Source organism: Perissodus microlepis, chromosome 12, assembly GCF_051167445.1.
Source record: "Perissodus microlepis isolate ML-2025 ecotype Zambia chromosome 12, ASM5116744v1, whole genome shotgun sequence".
Classification (NCBI taxonomy): domain Eukaryota; kingdom Metazoa; phylum Chordata; class Actinopteri; order Cichliformes; family Cichlidae; genus Perissodus; species Perissodus microlepis.
Genome location: NC_140472.1, coordinates 7,372,622 through 7,395,661, shown reverse-complemented (window position 1 = coordinate 7,395,661; position 23,040 = coordinate 7,372,622). Strand labels below are relative to the sequence as shown.

General features: G+C 38.6%; 1 protein-coding gene across 2 annotated transcripts in view; it reads left to right on the top strand.

Annotated features, from left to right (window-relative positions):
- Nucleotides 1-23,040, top strand: part of unc5db (unc-5 netrin receptor Db) — a 292,277-nt gene that overhangs the window by 184,626 nt on the left and 84,611 nt on the right. The window contains exons 7-9 of one of the 2 annotated variants that reach the window (XM_084946399.1): nt 10,783-10,947; nt 14,521-14,553; nt 20,151-20,336. In XM_084946399.1, coding sequence (XP_084802525.1) covers nt 10,783-10,947; nt 14,521-14,553; nt 20,151-20,336 — 384 coding nt within the window. The remainder of the gene's footprint in view (nt 1-10,782; nt 10,948-14,520; nt 14,554-20,150; nt 20,337-23,040) is intronic. The other variant, XM_084946400.1, reaches the window with a different exon arrangement.

Sequence of the window (23,040 nt, the reverse complement as noted above, 5' to 3'; positions counted from 1 at the left end):
GTTGATATATCGCATTGTCCGATGACATTAACAATAAAAGAAAGTAGAGTGATCAGCTCTGCTGCATCAGTTGCATGCAAGCTGAATTAACTGAATTTATATTTGTTGAATAGCACTGAATACAGACCTGAGGCAGATGGAAATGTCATGCTTCTCAGGTGTTTAGTAATAACCAAACAAATTAAAATGTCAGAGAATCAGTACTGAAGTGGATATATCAGTCTGGACTAAACTCGGGGATGACTGACTGAACTTCTTGGATTTAGCCATTAAATTAATTAAACATTTTAAGTATTCGATGTTGACAAATGATCAGATTTGTATATACGTGTGTACGTGTGTATATGTGTATATATATATATATATATATATATATATATATATATATATATATATATATATATATATATATATATATATATATATATATATATATATATATATAGAGAGAGAGAGAGAGAGAGAGAGAGAGAGAGAAAGAGAAAAGTCATGGATGATGGAGTATTGTCCATTACCTCTGCTGAGAGAAGAGAGATAATATCTTTACATAACATTTTTATTTGCTACAGAGACTAACACCTAAAAATACATTTGCATGTTTCAAAAAGTACAATTTGGAGGAAATGCATTATAATCACTGCCCTAAATGTGCTTAAATCCAACTTTTAAATCAAATTGTTATGCCAATGAGTTCACAAACAGTATTGTGCATTAGCACTGAGAGAGTTGCTGTACAAATATTTCCTTCTTATGATGATAAAAAAGGTAATTTCTTGCTAATTTTCCAGTGCAAATGTATGAATTTCTCATTCCATAGTCATTTTTAAGTGACAGGTTTGTTCAAGCATATATAGTTGGCCTTTAGCTCTGTACATTGTTAGCGAGATTATTTATATGCATGTATTACAGATATGCGCAAATGCTCAAATCTTTGACATTTAAAGTCAGCGTGACAAAATGAGATATGTTTGATCTCTACATCCTGACAGGCCCAGTTATTTCTGCATGAGAGGGAAGTTGTAAATGAACTTCTTTTGTAGCCTAATCGAATGGCACTAGGTGAAAACTCCGCTCAAACTTTCTTCTGTAATTACACACATAAAACCCACACTCACAGATTGGTCATCACAAACTGATGTCAGTCATTGGTCATCATAGTTCAAGTCTGACGTATAAGTGAAAAAAGAGGAGCAAAGTAAAGAAGACAAAGGGAGTAGGTTGCTGTAATTGTTTTGCACATTTTGGTAATCCTTCATTGTGCAGCAATGCAAAATACTCAGGTCTGTACTTTTGCTTTTAATGTGCCAAAAGCAGTTCATTAGCAAAATATGTTCAAGTGTTTTGGAGTTTTCCCAATTTGGTCAATCTGTGGTGTGGAAATATACATTTAGGGTTGGCTTGGAAGATGCCAGACTAATAACTTATGCAGGAAAATGTTCTTGAAAATCAGAGAAGACAGATATAAATAGATTTCAGAATACATTTATCATTTAAAGCCGTTTTAGCAGCAGTTTCGCACATCATCACATTCATTTTCACACGTGAACAGAGAAAAAAGGTAATTCAGTTACAAGTATATGCCATGAGAGTTTTGTCTGGGAAGCTTCAGACTACCAGTGGACAGATGGGGACTGAAAGTTTGGTCCAGTTTAATGGCAACACCAGAGAAGGGTCAAACAGAGGAAGAAGAAGGAGAAGGGGCAGAAGTCAAGCAGAGAGAATTAGTCCGGATGAATACTCATTAGTTTGTAAAATAAGTTGAGAGAAAAACCAATTAGTTGTTTTTAATCTGGGATATGTAATGAAATGCTATTAACGGCACAAATTATAAAGTATAATCAGAAACCTTTCATCAAAGTATTTGACATAGCGCAAAGAGAAACCAAAGTGACCTGGCCAGAAGGGCAGATGAAATGCCATAATATCATCAGCACAGTGCTGTCAGTTTTTAAAAGTAATGAATAAATAATCTGCTACGGTAGATTCCTATGAATGCAGTTTACTTTGATGATGGGCTTTTTATGGTTTCTGCAGTGATTCACCTGCAGTGCTCTGTCTTTTTTTAAACAAAATCTATAAGTCTCCATACAATCTTGAAGGCGTACCCAGAGATGCTGAGCACTTGTTGGCCCTTTTGGCTTCACTCTGAGGTCCATCTCATCCCAAACCATTTCCATTGAGTTTTGGTCAGGTGACTGTGGAGGCACTCCATCACTCTCCTTCTTGGCCAAATCGCCCTTACACAGCCTGGAGATGTGTTTGGGGTCATTGTCCTGTTGAAAAATAAATGATGGTAAACGCAAACCAGATGGGATGGCATGTCGCCACAGGATGCTGTGGTAGCCATGCTGGTTCAGTGTGCCTTCAATTGGGAAAAATTCCCCAACAGTGTCACAAGCAAAGCACCCCGACAACATCACACCTCCTCCTCCATGCTTCATTGTGGCAACCATGCATGTAGAGAACATCCGTTCACCTTTTCTGCGTCGCACAAAGACACTGCAGGTGGAACCAGAGATCTCAAATTTGGACTTGTCAGACTAAAGCACAGATTTCCACTGGTTTAATGTCCAGTCCTTGTGTTTCTTGGCCCAAACAAATCTCTTCTGCTTGTTGCTTTTCCTTAGTAGTTTGACCGTAAAGGCCTGATTCACACAGTCTCCTCAGAACAGTTGATGTAGAGATGTGTCTGCTACTGGAACCCTGTGTGACATTTATCTATTCTCTAATCTGAGGTGCTGTTAACTTGCGAATTCTGAGGCTGGTGACTCAGATGTATTCATCCTCAGCAGCAAAGGTGACTGTTGGTCTTCCTTTCCTGGGGCGGTCCTCATGTGAGACAGTTTCATCGTAGCCCCGGATGGTTTTTGCGACTGCACTTGAGGACACATTCAAAGTTTTAGCAATTTTCCGGATTGACTGACTGTCAGTTCTTACAGTATTGATGGACTGTCGTTTCTCTTCACTCAGCTGATTGGTTCTTGCCATAATTTGATTTCTAACAGCTGTCCAATAGGGTTGTCAGCTGTGTACTAACCTGACTTCCGCAGAAAACAACCGATATTCTCAACCCCACTAAGAAGGCAAGAAATTTCACAACTGAACCCTGACAACACCTGAGCAAACGGTGGTTATTTTCAGGAATCAAAACTATAAGATATATTTAGAGTTATTTATCAATTCTTTATTTACTGCATAATTCCATGCTTCTTGCTTCATATTTTGTAGATAATCCGGCATGTGGTTGACACACATTCTGACATCCTGAATCAGGTTCATTTGCTTTGTATTTAGTAAACAGTCATTTTCAGTTTGAAACGACAGGGCTTGGCTGCATAATGAAAAGTTGGAACAAAACAGATTTTAAATGATACATTCTGATCCATAACAATACCTAAATTCTTATATGTATGTTGTCACCTTTTCAATTTCTGCACTTTAAGCTGTTCTGATCTTAGAAAGATTCTATATTAACTTTTTGCTATTTGAAAATAGCGTGCAATTTATTGCTGGTGACTTTTTTGAGCTATTGCATTACTGGATATGTTCTGCCAGGTTATTACCTCTTCTTTCAGCAGAGCTACAGTTTGCCCTGCAACATGCCCAGCGGAGGGGATTTAAGTCATATGTCTCTTTCTTGCTGGAAAATAAAGTAACAGTTCTAGTGAATGAGGTGTTATGTGTTTCTCACAGACAAGGCTATGTGTAAACACTCTGGATCCCATCATTACCATCAATGGCTTTCAGCAGTTGAGGCGGATAGAAATGAATCCGAGAGTGCAATGAAAAAGGCACAAGGCACAACAAATGGTACCATTTTTGTCATGTCACTGTCTCACCAGGGCTAACACTCAACTAATTAATCAAATTAAGCTACATCTATAGAAGAAGTAGCTTAATTCTGCACTCCAATTGCCCAATGACCATATTATTTAATATCCAAGAGACATAGTTATTGTGTCCCAATACATTTTTTTTTTCATTTTTGCAATATCCTAAAACTATCAGTACATAGTATGCAAGCAGACTTTTTTCAAACCACTGTTCTCTGTCCCAGCCACACTGATCAGATCAAAGTTCAAGTAAAACTTTGCATTTTAGTGCAGGAGAAAAAACACTTGATGGTGTCACTAATCAATAATAGTGGCTCTGCCTCAGTTTTTTAAGGTCTGGCTTTCAGAGTTGGCTTTCTGGCTTTCCTGCCTTGCAGATGAAACAGAAATTGGGCTTTTTGGACAATGGCTGATGTGTGTGTTTTGAAGTTTCCAACTTCCTGCCTCTTGCTGCCAATTAAAGCTGTCAGCCTTAAATGCAGCCTTTAAGAGATGGAGAGAACGGTGGGTTGTTTTAACAGCATGCCGTTTACGGGGAAAAATAATTAAGTTCAAAAATGGAGGAAAGAAAATCTCCCTCCTCAGCAGAGATAAGCAGGCCTGTGCCGCTACCATGGCCTGGAGCCCCGACATGATGGTTGAAGTTGTATGTGGGCCAGGTACAGAAGTGCATTTTGCCCTTTTATCAGGGTTGAACCTAGTCTTTGTGTAGCAAAAACAGACTTGAGTGAAGCAGAAGACCCTGCGAACCTGTCTTGAGCTGCTGATTGACAAGTGCGTCCAGTTTTGACAGGGCACCCCAGATCATTGCCTCAATGATGTTCTGAATGCACAAGGATAGTTGCTGCAGCATGATGAGGCAGACAGCCAAGGTAGATTGCAAAGAGAAGAGAAAATACACAGAAATGGAGTCCCTGTTTCCATTTGGAAAAAAACAGCTTTTTAAAGTCAAATTAATAGAAATTCTGCACTTCAATGCACAAATTCAGAGTGAATGCTGCTTTCACATGTCTCGTGTATGGCACAGGCATGTATGGTTAATTTATCCTTGTTTAATATCTTTATTATACCACAGTGTCAGTCAGATGATAAAAAAAACTTTATTGTTTTTAAACACTTAACAACAAAAAATATATAAATGTAACAATGGAAAAATATAATACTTTCCACTCGCCCTGCAGGCTATCTGTATCCCTCAAGCGCGGGTCCTCGACTAGATGTCTAGGAGCTTGAGGGCCATGCATAGTATCTTTGCTGTTTCTGGTAATGCTCTCTTATGGACAGAAATCTCGCATGACATTCCAGGAATGTGCTGGAGTCACTCACCCAGTTTGGGGGTCACAGCCTCGGGTGCTACGATTACTACTTGGACAGCTGTTGCTTTCACCCTCCATATATTGTCTAGCTCCTCTCCCAACACTTGGTATTTCTCAAGCTTCTTGTATTCCTTTTTCCTGATGTTACTATCACTTGGTCTAACAATATCTATCACTACGGCCTTCTTCATCTGCTTGTCTACCAGTACATTGTCAGCCATCACCAGTTTGTCCATCTGTATCTGGAATTCCCACACGATATTGCCCCAGCCATATCCCATTTTGATCTCAGGACTTCTAGCCCATACTCTGCACAGATGTTCTAATATACTATGCCGGCCACTTGGTTATGGTGTCCCTACTATTACGTGTTGTATTGTCTCAGGGACATCTTTGCACAGTCTGCATCTGGGGAGGTAGAGCCCAGCGTCTAATGATCTTGTACTTAGAGTTTGTTCTTGGGTTGCCATAATTACCACCTATGTGTTTTCTCTTAGTCCAAATTTGTCCAGTCATTGGTAGGGCTTTTCAATATCACCCACTTCTGTCTGTCTATCGTACATGCCATATAGTAGCCAGTATTGTTAATTATCTGATCTGATCATCTCCTTGTTAAATCCCACACTTGATAGTGACCTGGCTTGAAGTTGGCCTCTAAGTGTTGTTCACCACATCCCTATGAAATTCCTGATGATGACCTGTCAAGTCTTGTTGACCTTGTATAGTTCAAAGCATTCTAGGATCAATGTGTTAGGCACTGAGTCACAGGCTTTCTTCTTGTAGTCAGTCCAGGTGGTGCACAGGTTGGTCAATCTGGTTTTGCAGTATTGAGTGACATCTCCATCAATCAGTAGCTGGTGTTATTTTTCTTGGTGCTTGTTTACCCATTCTCTGAGGGTGGGGATGACAGTATCTCCCCTCTGACCTGATGTCCTGGCTACCCCTTCCCATAGAGTTTGTGTTGTACCTTGTCAATCTGTAATCACCATTATATATCTTTTGGAGCAGTATATGCAGTCATGCATTTTCTTTAAGGAAAACCTGCCTTATAATTTCTGATGTTTATTTTCGAAGTGTAAAATTAAAATAAAAAACAGCTAAATAACAAAAAAATAAATATAAAACTTCCATACATTACCATAAGTTACATGAAAAAGGTTCTGGATGAAGCAACAGCTTATAATGCTAACCATGTTAACAATAGGGCTGCTGAAACTTGAAAGATAAGTCCAAAAAACCCCAATAACAATACATATACAATACAAACTGGAATTAACTCTCCCATTCTCTTCATACCAGTGCCTCTCCCTAATTATTCTATCCATGCACTTCCTCTAAACCAGAGGGTCATGAAATGTTCTGCACTGGATAAAAACAAATAACACGTGCTACCTCCAATGCATCCAGAACATTATCTGATAGGACAAAGTGCCAAACATCACAATCCTAGAAATAATGTGCATGTACACCCAGCTAAAAAGACACACCATGTGGTTACATGGTGTGAATAGAGAGTATCTGGATCCCCTAGGCTCTCCTCTGAAGAAAAGTTGATCTGGTAATAAAATCCCAAAGACAGACCCCAACTGCACTGTGGAGATGGCTGTAATACCAGTAGGCTCTGAGCATTGTACCTGGGAAGCTGTGGCCCAGCAAGGACAACTCAAAAAGCCTCTCCAAGTTAGAAAAGACACTAGTCATGTGAGGCAAAGAGACACACAACAAATTCAGCTGTAAACTGCTCAATTCTTCCACAAAAATTACTATAACTATGCATTTAGGTGAAAGTCAGCACAATATAATCTCTATGGCATCATTATGTTAATAGGGAAGGAAAAAAAACATGAAATCAAAGTAAAATCCCTTTTTGCCAGTGACTTTTGGCAAATTAAAGAAAAACCTTATCATTTCAAAGAAATATAAATCATTATTTTAGTTCTAAGTTACAAGATAAATTTCTAAGTCATTAGAATATCCCCTTGCATCTTTTTATACAATCACTCCTGGGTCTCATTTGGTTTGGTGTGTCCTGCACGTTTTCATAGTTAGCCAATATTAGGGAACATTAAGTACTTGCTGCTAACAAAGTAAACACTTAGTACATTACTGTATTATTTAGCAGAAGATGTCTGACACATCACTTCTTGACCCAGACAAGTGTAGTGTTGCTTGAGTATAATTTTCACATCTGTCATTGACTAAGCAGAAAACCAGCAATTTGTGAGCTTATCTTGTAACGGGCACAAGCAGTGACTGTAATTTCTTAAATGTCAGACAGTGTTACATACATGCCTTTTTCTCTCTTTTTCCTCTGTATTATAAAAGATTTGCAAAGTGAACCAGTGATGCTAATACTTTGGTACTTTCACTATGGTGGTGTACCTAATGGCTCACACACTAGAGTAAAAATAGGACAGCAACCTCACTAAAAGTAGTCAAAATTTGTTGTTTCCCGTCGATTGCACTGAAAGTTTTTACTGTGACCAGTGGTTGGGCTTGCAGCACCCTCGGCCTCTCGACAACCACCTTTGATTGCAAACTAATCACGAAGGTTGCCTGGTTAGTTGTTAATTTAAAAAGACAGAGAGACTGCCAACACACTGCAATCAATCTGTACTTTTCTAATGAGCCCAACTTGTCAGTGATTGTCTCTCCAGTAGGGGAGTCATCTCAGCTGGTTGCATTCTGGTTAGATTTCTATTTAAAAGTACGTTAGTGCCATCTCATTTTGCACAAGTTGCAATCCTTCAGCAACTACATCATAGTCTACTGACTCCCTCTTATCCCGTTTTTTAGACGAGTAGTCATAGACCTGGTCTATGTCTTTAAAGCAATCATTTCTAAGGCAATGAGATCAGAAATTCATACAGTCACAGTCATTTTGGTTTTTCCAGCCACTGTTTTCCCTGACTGTAAAATAAAATAAATTTAAGAAATGATCTCTCTTCAAACATGCTTTGAAAGTCTGCTGCCACTGCAGGGTTTAGAATCCAAGTTACTGAACACAAAATATTTATACATCAATGTATTATATATTGTCTGTTTATAATATGATAGAAGCTAAATGTTGTGTTGTGTTTGCAATTAAGTTCAACCAGAAGATCTGGTAAAACTGAAAAAGAAAGGGACAGGTATGCTCTAAAAATGTCACCAAAACAAAATGAATGAGAATTTATATGTAGCCAATTTAAGAAACTAGACATTGCAGAAAAACAACATAAAATTACCAGAAAGGGTAAGTTATGAAGCCAAAATGTTGCAAGTGCTACAGTTTATCGAACTCTCTCTATTGTTTACCAGTTGGCAAATGAGCTCATTCAACAGAATCAGAGCAAGAAGTCATAGGGGAAACAATACGCAAACAATGACTAGTGTTTGTGGTCAAACTCAGAAGCACTCAGCGTTCTCTCCCCAACATACAAACACCTCGTTTGCATTACAAGTAGGTGAGAAAAACCCACAAACAATTGCAGTGTGTAGGTAGGGCCTGTGGAACTTCACAAAGGAAAATTACCTTCTTCATCGCCCACAAGACTGTATTATGGGTATCGCCGCTGCTGCCAAAAAATCTTCAGGCGCCATATGGTCTCCCTGTATTTGTTAAGCTAAGCATGATGAGGCCCTCCTTGATCAGATGACAGAGCATGGTGGAAGAATCCCATCTATTAGCATGCACCAGGCTGCCTTGGTTTCATAGCCTTGCATGAAACTCCATTATATAAACAGGCCTTGGGGTTAATGGGGAGAAAGTGTCTCTCTCAAGCTGTACCAACAGACCAGCACTTGTATTTGTGCATCATACTGAATCCATGTGTTTAGTTGAGCTTGCTGTAGAAACATGTACATTTTTAAATTTGTGTATGTTTCACCAAAGGGAAAATTTGTCTTTATCTTAAAGAAAGATGGACATTTTGTTCAATATGCTTTCTTTCCAAATGAGAGAGAAGATGAGCTTGATGGCAGGCAAGGGATGTGTCACTTCCTATTTTCTTTATGGCAGACTATATTTATCTACTATCATTTATTTTACTGAGCAGAGACCTCAAAAAGTCCATAGCATGGACTCTACTTTCTGAAAAAAAGAAATATTCATCAAAAATAAGAAGTAATCAATCAATCGATTGAGCCTTTTATTTGTCACATACAATGTTTACACCTGCAGTGAAATTGGACACCCCCCAGGCCACGCATACATAGCAAAGACATGACGTGGGAAGACATGATCATCAATAGAACTAATAAACCAACGCATAAATGGCAAATATTGTTTAGTATTGTCAAATGTATTTAAGACACTTTTTTTAACCAAACAATGTCATTGAGAATGTAGCTTATTTAGCTTATTTCTTCAGAAACATATTTTTAGGAAAGTTGGTTGGCAATTTGGCCTGGAACATAGTAGTGAGTCCTCAACAAATAGGACTGAATCAATCCGTTTGCCCCTTTTTTCAGACAAACAAACAAAAAATTGAATCTGCATTTTAATAAATACAGTATTGATAATATGTCCCAAGTGAAATCCTAGCTTTCTGGTAATACACATTGATTTGTCAGTTAAGGACACATGCCCTCAGTGGCCCAGTAACTAGATGCTAAGAGTAACTAGTAAGTAATTAGAATGAAGAAGAATTCTAAAAATATGTAGAATAAGCAGCTGTTTTCTGCTGCTGCTCCTCTACCTGAGACTATTAAAATAGTGTCATAAAGTATTCCCAACAGTATCTAATGGTGCTATGGCAAGAAACCTATTATGCTATATTATTATACCACACTTTAATAAAAACCTATAAAAATCTAAAGCTGTATCTGTATTTATTATTGTGACCTCTTAATTAAAATTTGCAAATGCTCATCTTACTGTGGGCTTGTTGTATTCTACTGGCTGATTCAGAACAGTTTTTTTTGCTGTTGTGCGGTACATTGTCCTGCCAAGGGAGTGCTGTTGCCTGTTTGGGGAGACAACAGAACATTGGAGTGTAATAAGATGATCAATTTTAAAGTTTAGGTGTAAGTGGTTTTAATGTGTAAAGAAAAAAAATCAGTTTAAAGCATCATAAGCCTGCATAAACTGTGAACTGTCTCAAAAAGTACTCTTTATGAAAGTTCCTTGAGTTCTTCAGTATTTAGAAGTCCTTTGATTGAGCCTGTATAACAATGTTTTTTCCCGTCTTTTTTCTAATGATAATTAGGCTGTTTCAGGAACTCCAGGAACAATTTTATTATGCAGCCTCATTTTGATTCCATTAATGTTACTGCATTATTTGACTCTTACCGTTTCAAAGAAATAGCCCCCTAGCATAGACTGAAACCCTTCACTTCTTAACAAGGTTTTTATTGTGAACCAATTAAACTCCTACCAAAATGGCACGAGTGCACTGTTTATATTATATATGTATCATTTATTAAAGTTAATTAGGATGCACATTATATGCCATTAATTTGAAATATACCATTTATTGAAATCACTTAAGACATCTAATCTTAATATTAATCAAAGTACATTGTAACTTGTCACTGGTGATTGCACTGAAAGTTTTTACTGTCAATCACTGATGTGGGTTGGTGCCAGTCTTTGTCTTTCTGTTTTGCCTTTGTGCTAACCCTTCTGTGATGTCTACATCCCTATATTGTAGTTGATGGAGGCTGGAATGAGTGGAGCCAGTGGACAGTGTGCAGCAGTCAGTGTGAGAGGCAGAGAACTCGGGAATGCAACTCCCCAGTACCCAGACACCGAGGCAAAATGTGCGAAGGGAACAGTGAGGCCACTGAGAACTGCACAGATGGACTGTGTACCCAGAGTAAGGCCTTTCTCTCTACTGTCATCATCATTTTTCTAATTTTTTTTCCCAACATTATCATTATCTTAATATACACTTACTATAACATGGCAAGTCATCGCAAGCGTGCTTGAAGAGGAGGTGTGAATTGAAAAAGAAGCCACAGTGTGGACTGACACAGATTCCCAGTCCATGGTAATGTCACCACTCTTTCTTCTGTACACCGCTCCCTTGACATGTCATGAGTCAGCCAGTCACTACTTTTAAATAATGTTTGATGTGTGAAATATAATTTCATTATTATTTTGGTATGAAGTGATTTAAAATCAAATGAGCTGGTCCCAGTAACAAGTTAAATAAGCTGTAAATGTAATTAATAAATCTAAACCTTGCTTCTATGCACAAGTGTGCAAGTAATGCTAATTCAGCTTTACGCAGACTATTGCATGACTTCTGTCCATTTGGTCCATTCTACCACAGATCCTTAGCTTTTATCAGTTTTTTTATGTTTGAAAACAGATATTGGAGAAACATAGTAGATAAATCGAGATACATTCATTAATACCGGCTTGACTTGGATTGCTTGTAAATGTTTACACTCAATCTTAACACTGAAAAACAGTGTAGCTTTTTTCTATCAGTCAACTTGGCAGCTCCAGTGTAACAACAGCCAAAAACAATTGCCAAAATGTGAGTTAGCATCATTGTAAAATGGACTATATAAACATATTATGATACAGGAACCTTTCTTTGTGCAAGTACATCACTAAAAACTTTCAGAGTACTTTTTATTTATTTATTTTGTTTTTTTTTTGTTTTTTTAAGTACTGTGGCTATTTGCTGCTATCATAAATAAGCATGATATAAACATACATATAAACTTAGTACATTTCATTTCTTCTTTTGTTGTACTACCTTTTCTTGGCAAGAAAAGCAACCACTGGAAAACCTGTTTTTTGGTGCCACAATTGTAAGGAAATTGCATTTGTGGGTTTAGCAGCAGAGTTGAGTCTGCGGGTTGCACCCACGAATAAGAGACCAAATGCTCTCTGCTAATGCTAAAGAACTATTTCTGCTATTGAGTCTTGTTTGGTGCTGTGTATGGGATTTGTTAAGAAGTCTGAAGAAACCAGACATACTGGCAGTTTAATCATTCATTCATTAATCAAGCAGGGGCCTCCTTTGGATGTGGAGAAACCATTTATAACCACAATAGCCCGGCACTTCCTCCTCATGCTGGTCACCAGCTGTGGAATAGCATCTCATTTTTCAACCAGCGTTTGTCATCAGTCAGTCATGTCAGTCGTGCTGGTCACTCTGACATCAACAACATACATAGCTGATCCTACAAGTGTTCAATGGGGTTGAGGTGAAGACTATAGGTCAGTCCATCCTCCTCTACTTGTCTGGGTAGAGAGCTTTTGTCCATACCCTCCTGCAAACCTTTACTGCAAAACTGTGGAAGATTCTTCTTGTGGTGTACTCTCCTGGGGACACCCACTTCGCGATGTCCCTGGCATCTTCAAAAGAAGAGTCAGTAGCAGAATAAGCTGTTTGGCATTGGCAGAGATTGGCAGGTTTTCATAGGCACAACCCACATAGTCAACTCTGCTGCTTTACCCAGAAATGCATTTTCCTTACAAATGTGGCACCATTTAGGGGAAATAAGAAGTCTTTCCAACTCTATAAGATTTACTGACAATAAGCACAGTTACAACAAAGAAATAATTGCATTCTACAAGGTTTAGGAGTGTGTTTATGGAAATTTTTAACCATTCTTCCAGAAGCATGTTTGTGCGGTGTATAAGAAAGCTGGGCTCACAGTATCTGCTCTAATTTATCCCAAGGTGTTTTATTGCTTTGCGTTCAGGACTCACAGATCATAGTCACTCACTTTGTGCACTGGTTTGCAGTCATCTTGGAACAGAAAGGAGCCATTCTCAAACTATTCCCACAAAGTTGGGAGCATGAAATTGTCCAAAATATCTTGGTATGTTGAAGCGTTAAGAGTTCCTTGGACTGGAACTAGGAGCTGAGCCCAGCTCCTAAAAAATAACCCCAGACCATAATCCCCCCCTCCACCAAACTTTACACTTGGCACACTGCAATCTTACATCTACTGTTCTCCTGGCAACCACCATCCATGAGAATGCCTGACAGAGAAGCGTGATTCCTCACTCTAGAGAATGTGTCTTTACTGTTCTAGGGTCCAGTGGCGATGTGCTTTACACAACTGCAGCTGAAGCTTTGCATTGCACTTTGTGTTGCAAGTCTTGGATGCAACAGCTTAGCCATAGAAATGCATTCTGAAGGTCTCTACTGACTGTTCTTGAACGAATCTGAAGGCCACATGAAGTTTGTGAGGTCTGTAGCGATTGACTCTGCAGAAAGTTGGCGACCTCTGCTCAGTCTGCTCCTCAACATCTGCCGACCCCTCTCTGTGATTTTACATGGCCTACAACTTCGTGGTTGACTTGCTGTTATTCCCAGTACCACTAACAGTTGACTGTGGAAAATTTAGAAGTGAGAAAATTTCAAAACTGGACTTGTTGCATAGGTGACATCCTATTATGGTACCACTCTGTAGAGTGACCCATTCTTTTAAAAATGTTTGTAGAAGCTGCCTGAATGCCTGGTGCTTGATTTTGTTTTACACCTGCAGCCATGGAAACGATTGTAACACCTGAATTCAGTGATTTAGATGAGTGAGTGAATACTTTTAGCAATATAGCATATATGTGGGTGTGTGTGTTTGTGTGTGTATGTATATCTCTTCTCTTCCATGAAATTTAATTTAGATAATACTGGTTACAACAAAAAAAGTCTTACACTTATTCATCCATAGCCAAACTTGCTCTAGATTGAAATGGTCACTTTCACTTCCATAATATGTATTGTGAACACCGATCAGCAACAACATTAAAATCCTACATGAATTGTGCAGGCCTCTGTTGTCACACCTAAACACGTTTGAGCTGCCAGACTACAGACAGCTCTATGGTTGTTCTGTGCGGCCTGGCACTGGGCTGTAGTTCCTTTGGGTCTGGTGGGAGTGAGGCCTGAGTGGACCTGGCTTGTTCCAGTGCATCCTGCAAAAGCCTGTCTTACCATAGGCCTCCTTTTGTGTTCTTGGTGGATTCTGAGCAGTTTTTTTGGTGCAGCGTGCATTTGGTACATTGTATCCCCCAAAAGAATGTTGTTGGCAGTTTGGGGAAGGCAACAGAACACTGCAATGCAATAAGATAATCATTTTAGACAGTTAGACAGTGGTCTTAATGTTATGGGTGATCGGTGTAGTCTGGTAGAAAAGTACGACTCAGTCCTCAAACATTAGAGCTCATTAGTTCACTCAGAGATGAGTTTATGCAATCTATACCTCACCTTCTTTATCTGTGATGCTTTGATAACTATATTAAAACCTTCCAGGCCATTATGAGATCCAATATATCGTTTGTAAGTACAGTCAGTAGAAGAGCTTCCCTCTGTTCAGGGTGTTGGATCTGAAACCACATTTGATAGTCACTTCACAGAGGCTCAGACTTTAATCACCACTTTCTCTCCTCTTTGTCTCATTCTATCTCTCTGTCTTTGCAGATCGAAAGCTGCTACATGATGTTAAACCTCAAAGTGAGTCTTCCACTGTGGATTTCTTTCATCTTCTACTCCCCTGCCCTCCCACCTGCCATTGATATGTTATATGCCCTTAATTTTGAGCGCAAGAAATGCTATAGGCAAACTAGAGGAGTGACAGTCCTTTGCATTCTCTTAGCATATACTCTGGAAATGGACAAATTATGAATTACAGTATTTAGTTCACCTTGATCTAAGCAGCTCTGGTGTTAACCCAGCAAATGCTCATTACAAATTCATGTCATTATTCAGTGCTGAACTTTTATGACAACCGTGACATCACAGCTGTGTTTCTACTTTGAGCCATGAGATATATTGGTTGTGACAAGTGAACATGTGCTATGTTGTGGAGGATTAATGAGTTGTAATCATTGCAAATGAGCTAATTTGAGCAATTTACAGCGCTGTCCTTGCATTCCTGTGGTGGCTTTCAATCCCTTGCCAGAGTTAGTCCAAGTAAGTGATTGTCAGGTGTTATTGTAGCTCCATTAGGTTGCCACTTCAACATGAAAGTTGTGCCGACTACAAAAGCTTAAATGATTGAATGGGGGTTACATAAAGCTTATATGTGGCAAGCAATCACTGTATGGGGTCTGATTGCCTTTCCTGTGAGATATCCATCACAGCTATTGGACATAGACCAGTAGGTCTAAAGACAGCAAGGCTAATCACTCTCACTGTTACTAGCTTTAGTGTAATATGCCACAGTTTAACATTATGGTCTACTCCTTTCACCATATTCTCACAAAGTCACAAAATTTAGGTTTGTAAGTATTTGACTGACATTTTCTTTCTATTTAATTCCAATATGCTACACCCTGGTGGTTTTTAAACCAGACTAAGTTAAGGTCAAGACTAAGATAAAGATAGAGTTCAAGTACAAAATTCCAGCTCAAGTTTAACAAAACTTTAAGAAAAATTTTACATAAACTATTTAGTAATTACCACCATATTTACACATAGTTCCCCATTCTCAGAGTCTCAAAAGCAATTTGACAAACAAGCATGACTTGAAATATAAAGATTTGTTTTTAATCTTTATAAAAATCTCTTGTAGTTAATGCCTTCCTTTAGTCTAAGACCAATGAATATCACTAAATATGGTTTTCTCCTGGCAGTTATTTCAGTTGCTGCTTGTTAGTGGGTTTCTCTCTCTTAGTTTTTTCTTTAGTAACTGCAAGCCATGCTCTATTGGGTTACGATCAAGTGACTGACTTGTAACTTGGGTTGCTTTTGCAGTATGTTTGGGATCATTGTCCATTTGTACTGTGGAGTGCTGTCTGACTACTTTAGCAGCATTTGGTTGAACGTGAGCAGAGAATATTTTTATTTTATTTATTTTATTTTATTTTATTTTTTTGTTTCACACATGGTACAGCAGTAATGCATTTCCATACACAACCTTCCTTTCAATTAAAGTAACACTGTTTCCATGCATGAAAAGGAGCAGGAAGAAGAATCAATTCTTATTGATACCTGCCCCCTATCTGTGATAATACAAGTAGGCAACCAAAATTACACTATGACAATTTTCTGCACATAACAAAACAAAACAAAGCAAACAGAACAATATACTCAACAATGGGCAATACCACTAAATATCAAACTAAAAGGATCATTTTTCTACAATTAAATTCTATTCTTTTCAACTTCTTCATATTGGTTTATCATTTTATTCTTATAGCAGATTTTAAATTGAGAAACATTTATACAACACTTAAGATGATCACTGAGAGAATTCCAGTTTCTTATGCCTATGACTGTTGGACACATTTGCCTTTGTGTGGTTCGAGCAAACCGGTGCTTAAAATAAAACTTCCTTCTGCCGTCCCCATTTTCTGAACACAATACAAATAAACTTTGTAACTTAAGAGGTAGTGTTTTATTTTTCGCCCTAAACATAATAGTTAAAGTCTGTAATTTCACTATGTCTTCTAGTTTTAACAATTTCGATTTTATATAAACAAATTATTAGTGTGTTCTCTATATTTAACATTATGCATAATTCGAAGCGCTCTCTTCTGTAATAAATATAATGGTTTCATATTAGTCACATATGTATTCCCCCCAGCATGGGGGGAATACATATTCTGTGCCTTTCAGAATTCATGCTGCGTCTATCAGCAATCACATTATCAATAAACACTAATGGCTGTATTCCACTGGCAGTCATACATGGCCATTCGTGCATGCCTCCACTATATTTAATAGTTTGTGATAAACTGCTCCTTTCCTTCTTCATGTTGTCCTCTTACCATGATTGTGATACAATATAATCTTAGTTTCATCTCTTCAAAGATTTTTCTTCATGTAGCCAACTTTTGATATGCTTTTGACAATCCTACCTCTTTACTTGGTTAGATGCTCTGAAGAAACTGTTGTTAACGAAAGAAGGAACTCTGTGAACGGCCACTGCAGTTGTTGTCTGTGGTCCTTTGGGGCTTTTAGTGTTGTTGAACTGTCCATGCATCCATTCTTTTTAGGAATGTACCAGATTTTTTATTTGGTCAGTTTAAAGTTTTTTCTATCGCTCCGATGGGGCTGTTTTGTTTTGCAATGTAATGATAGCCTCCTGCGATTGTACTGATATCTATTTGGACCTCATATTGAGAGTTACAGTGAATGGCTACAAACTGCGAGTTCAGCAACTGGGATCAGCTCCATATGTTTCATTCCAATTACACTGAGTCTCTGAAAATGGGGGACTATGTATGAAAATGGCTGTTATTGTTAACAGTTAATGTGTAATACTTTTGTTAAATTAAAAGTAAAAGTCTGCACTTCAATAACATCTTGACTGTTTGATTGAAAATTGACTGTGGTGGTTACGGATGTTCCAGTTGACTCACCCTGGGAAAAAAAAAGTTGGACAAACTTGGTCTAAAACTAAGAAACACTCAGATGTTAAGTTACATTGCAGAACAAGTTAAAGGAAAATGTCAAAAGTAACAAAGGCATTTTAAACCATTAATCACATTCTTCAAGAATGAATCATGGTGCTTAAATGTGCAACAACTCACATCACGCGTTGTCAACATTGCACGTTATGCTCCAAAAAATGAGGAAGAAAAACACTTCAAATAAAGCGATGTTGAATATGATATGGAAAAATATTACTACAAAAGATGTTCATGTATTACTAAAATATGACAAATTAACATCCGAAAAATGAATAAAGTACACTGAAAAGTGTGTCGTGCATTATGAGTGATGTAGGCTGTTTGAAAATTCATGACAACCACCAAAATAAAAATTTAAATCTAAAAAATCAAAAAATCATTCATCTTCTTCCACTTATCTGAAGTCATGGGGGCAGCAGCAGGGAAGCTCAGACCTCCCTCTCACCACCTACTTCAGCTTTTCCAAGGAAAATGCTTTCCCAGGCTAGCTGATAGATGTAATCTCTCCAGCGGGTCCCAGGTCTACACCGAGGCTTCCTCCCAGTAAGATATGCCCAGTTGGAAAACTTTACCCAGAAGGCAACAGCCTTAGCTGTTTCCTTTCAATGTGGAGGAGTAGCGGCTCTACTCTGAGCCCCTCCCAAATGACTGAACTCCTCACCATTTTGCTAATTTCCGCCACTTCTATCACTGTCTCGTTCTGATAGTGTAAACAAACGGTGTGTGTGTGTGTGTGTGTGTGTGTGTGTGTGTGTGTGTGTGTGTGTGTGTGTGTGTGTGTGTGTGTGTGTGTGTGTGTGTGCATTTTTGTCCAGTTATGGTAACCTTTGATTTCTCCACCCTACACTCTTTGTTTGATTGTGATTCATTTGGCTAAATATAAAATGATGAATGTAAATTATGAAGTTGATATAAGTATTTATTTATCACATTTTCTAGATAATGGATGACTTGATGGTACTTTTTCAAAGTAAAATCAGATTTGTTAAACTAAACTTTTAATATGATGCAGAGGCACTTGTAATCAAACATTAAAAACAATCATGGTCAAAGTGGTAAAGCATTACTAAAGCAAGATGCATGTAGCCCAAGCAGTTCCAAACAGGAGCCTTGTAGTGACAATCTGAAAAATCTGAGGACAATTTTGAGTTATTTTTAACGCCTCCAAAACAATTTAAATACATAAATAAATAATGAAATTGTATTTCTAGTAAGACACTTAGAGTATATTTTAAGTAAAATTATGGATGGAGTAAGAAGACCTACAGTGCTATTCAAGTGCTACAGTCAAGTAGATATCTTTTGATATCAACTTGACTGTAGCACTGTAGCTTCTCTAGCTGCCATGTGAATATTGGATGTCATACCTCATTTCCTCCTTCTTGCTTTATTTTCATACTAACCCAAAACTTGCTTGAGTTGGCTCTTGTATGTCCACATAATAACATCATTTTCTCCACTGTTTTTCTCCATCTCATCTTCACTCTCTGTGGGTCTTTATTATCACAACTAAGGCGATGCTCTTTTCTACACAACATTAAGGAAAAAGTCTTTCACTGGGTCAGCTTCTTTCTGTTTAGGTAAAGTGATTCATTTACAGAAAAATAATATTAAAACTGAAATTATATCCTGCAAATTAATCAAATGTGGCTGATAAAATTATTTACATTACAGTCTTAAAGGAGCTGTGGGTAACCTTGGTATTAATTGTTAAGTGAGCTGTTGTTCCTTGCTTGTGGCACTACACTGCAAGCTAACATCGGATAAAAGAGTGAGAGTGATAAGACGTATATTAGATGGTGCTGATCTACACTATCATGGTGTACTTGCAATGTAGGTCTACAACAACTTGAAGAACATTGCACATACTGTATCCCTCAGTATCAGTATAATAGCGCAAAAATAGTTTGCAGAATCTAAATGCTAGTCTTATTTTTGTTTAACACTATTAAATGATTATATTACAGATATGATTTTGTGAAAATTCAAGCTATCTACAGCTGGTAGCTAAAACCTAGCTAGCTGTGAGAGTCTGGTTATTGTCAGTTCCTAATGTTAGTTGATAAAGTATTCAATTTTGATAGCTACAGTGAGTTACATAGATTAGGTTTGGAGGTTTGGGTAAATTCGTTGACAAAATCATCAACACTCAGCAATGCAGCTAGCCGGTTAACCTAACCTTATTTGCTTGCTAAACTTGTCACTACCAAAGTAGTTTCTCCATTTTTCTTCATTTGTTTACTTTTATAGCTGACGCTGAGCTCCAGTTCCATTAGACTGAAGCTTGGCCTTAAATGTTGAATTTTGTTGACCTATTCAGTATTGGACAGGAAAAGTGTCAGATTATTGCAGCACAACATTGTATTCCAAGCATTTCTCATCTTTTTGAACCCACAATACAACTATGCTGCCCACAATTGAGTTTGAGATTGTTTCAGTTATGTGTTGGACAGTATCTAATGTAGCCTTGACCCACAGTCACAGTGGTATTGCTCTTTTTAAACATTGTTTAGAGTACCTAAAATGGCAATTTAATGAATTAAAGCACTGATTATGTTGAATTTGAGCAACATAAATGGACATTGATTGCCTGGCCATTATTTTGTCCTATTCCCTTAGGCCATTACTTGAAGTGCTTCTTGAGGAATAAGAGAATTGAAGGTAGCCATTTTTTGTGTGTGTCTTGTGTCTCAGGTATGGAGAGCTCCAATGATGTGGCTCTGTACTCAGGCCTTGGAGCCGGCATAATCACCGTTGCAATCCTTGTGGTGGCTGTCATGCTGTACAGGAAAAATCACAGCGAGTACGGCGTGGACGTTATTGACTCCTCTGCGCTCACCGGGGGTTTCCAGTCTTTCAACTTCAAGAACACCAGACAAGGTAAGAGACTGCCTTCGACTGCATGTTGACACGAGACAGCGACCACAAGGCCAAACGGCAGCATCATCACAGACCTTTCTGACAGGGCCACCAGGTGATTGATGGCATTTGTTTGCATCAAGCAGAATGTTGTGCAGCCTCCCTATCTGCTTAGGATTTATCCCTCCATAATCAAACTAGTCCTTCTATTTTGACAGACCTGCTCGTCTGTTATTGTGAAGTGGTAGATAATCAATCTCTGATAGACACCTATGCTACCACCCCTCCTCCCTGCAGACCACACATTTGAATGTCAGGCAACCAATATTCTCCATTAGATTACACTGGCCTAAGCCACTGATGGGTATGGAACAGTGAACATCAATTCAATTTCTGTTGGGTGCAGCGGTAACTTTTGTTGCTTATACGACTGTGGCCATCTCAGACAGCCTCGCTACAGGCATCCACATGACCGTTCCTAACACTTCTGGGTTAGTGCATGTGATAGCCATGGCGCTGACAGGTGATTCATCCTCAGTGCATCCGTGAAGAGTCCCATCAGGGGCCTACACTCTACCCCACAGCACCTCCAAGGCCTAGGGAGCCGGTCTAGCCCCACCCGTTGTCATGGCATTGGAAAGGTGCGAGACAAAACACCAGGTCTACATTCAGCAGGTCATTAATCCTATTTAAATAGGCCAGTTCTCCTTACAGCCTGCCTGCTGTGCCCTCGACCAGCCACAATCACTCCTTTCCATTTTCTATTGAAATGTAGAACACCTTCTTCCACATCTCTTTCCCGCAGTTTGTTTTGAAGGAAGTTGTTGAGGCATTTTATACAGGCCTGCTTGTTAAAGTTTTACAATCCTTTTTATAAACATGGCAAGAAATTAAATGCTTCCTTGAGGATGGAAAGACCTTACAAAGTTTTTGTTTAATTGTATCTTAATAGCATTTTCATGCCCAATAATTACTAGCAAGAAATTTTTTTTAAAGTTCTTAAATGCTTTCGGATGGCTCTCTGCTATCAGAGTGCAGAATGAGTCTTTGGACCTGACCCTGTCTCCATGCATTACTTCTCCTTCTGAGTGATTTTTAATCAGAAGCCCAATTCCAAACCTATCCCTCAAGGTATTCAACCTGAGGTACATTTCATTAACTTCTCTCATCTCACCACTGCCATTCCATTTTCGCAGCGCCATTCTTAAAGATGCACACTCAAGCGATAATCAGATCATTCTCCACTCGACCGGAGGGGAGAAAATTTAGCAGTGATCGAATGTCAGCTGCAGAGGGGTAATGTCCACCAGAGTGCGGCTCTGACCAAGAGCCAGAATATCAGCAGAGCTGCCTGTGGGTTCACTTGAAATGAAAAATGCGTCTTTTTTTTATCAATTTCTTTGGGAACATCATCTTTAGTGGCAATTACCAGGTAATGTTACCTGCATCATATGTGCTGGTGCTTTGTCATCTGGAATGCAGGCACTAGAGTGGTGAATGATAAAGTATGTTAAATCTGCAATGATATTAATACAGTATACTGCAGTGGTTTCCACATGGTACACAGAGGCACACTGCTGTGCTGTGAGCAGAACTGTAAATGGTAAATGGACTGGTTCTTATATAGCGCTTTTCTACTCTATCTGAGCACTCAAAGAGCTCCTGAGGATTTTGTAACAATATATTATTTTGATATAGTTTTGTAATATTTACTTCATGAACAACTGTTCATGCTTTTGCCACATGGTGAGGAGAGTATGACACCATACTCAAACTGTGGAGGGAAAACTCTATCATTTTCTTGTATTTAACAAAACTAACAAACCAACAGTGCAGACAACCCATTTGACCTTGTTTTTTGGTAATGGAAATGCCAAATTTTAGATGGAAAAAATGGTTGATGGTGTTTTTTGTTTTGTTTTTCTTGTTTTTTTGTTATGTCAGTCCTACACTCGCTTTCTGGCTCTCTTTTTGGACTTCATTGTTTCAGTTTTTTCAGCTGACTTTCTCCTGCTTTTTGATTTTTGTTTGTTGTTTCCCCCCTTAGCAGTGCAGGCTTCTCTTTAACAACAACCTGTTTCCTTATAAAGACAAACAGAGACATGGCAGTATGCACATTGTAGGTGTAGCAACCACAAGCTGTTGATACAGAAACTGATTCACTAACATATTCTAACAGTAACAGAACTGACCACGTTTCACAAAAACAGTGGTAATTTTTCAAGTGTACACATCTTTGCTCAGGGTACAGGGTACTCGGGTTACCCTTCCTGCCATCATCTTAAAAGGGATTTATATGTCCTCCTGGAATTAAACCAGCAACCTTTTAACTGTGAAAGGAAAAACTAAGGGATAAAGTTTTGAAAGAATAAGTGAAAAAGCAACACACACTCCAAGATGCTCATCACAAATCACATACCAGGTAATTAATGACTTCCCTAAAAATAAAACAACATTAGCCTCCTGCTTTGCACCCCTCGCCTGGCAACAGCTGGGCAGCAAGGACTCAATGACTTCACTGTTATCTTGGCTGGCTCATCGAGGGGCGCGGCACGTCTGCCAAATCGATGCGGCGTGCTCCTTGCTCTGTTTGGCAGCGTCGTCAAATCTAATGGTCACAGATGAAGACCTCCCTCTCACCTCCCTCCGTAGGCTGCTGCTGGGTTCATGCTGGGAGATGAAGGACTCCCCTCATTTACAGAGCGGTCACATAGATCCTCGTGGC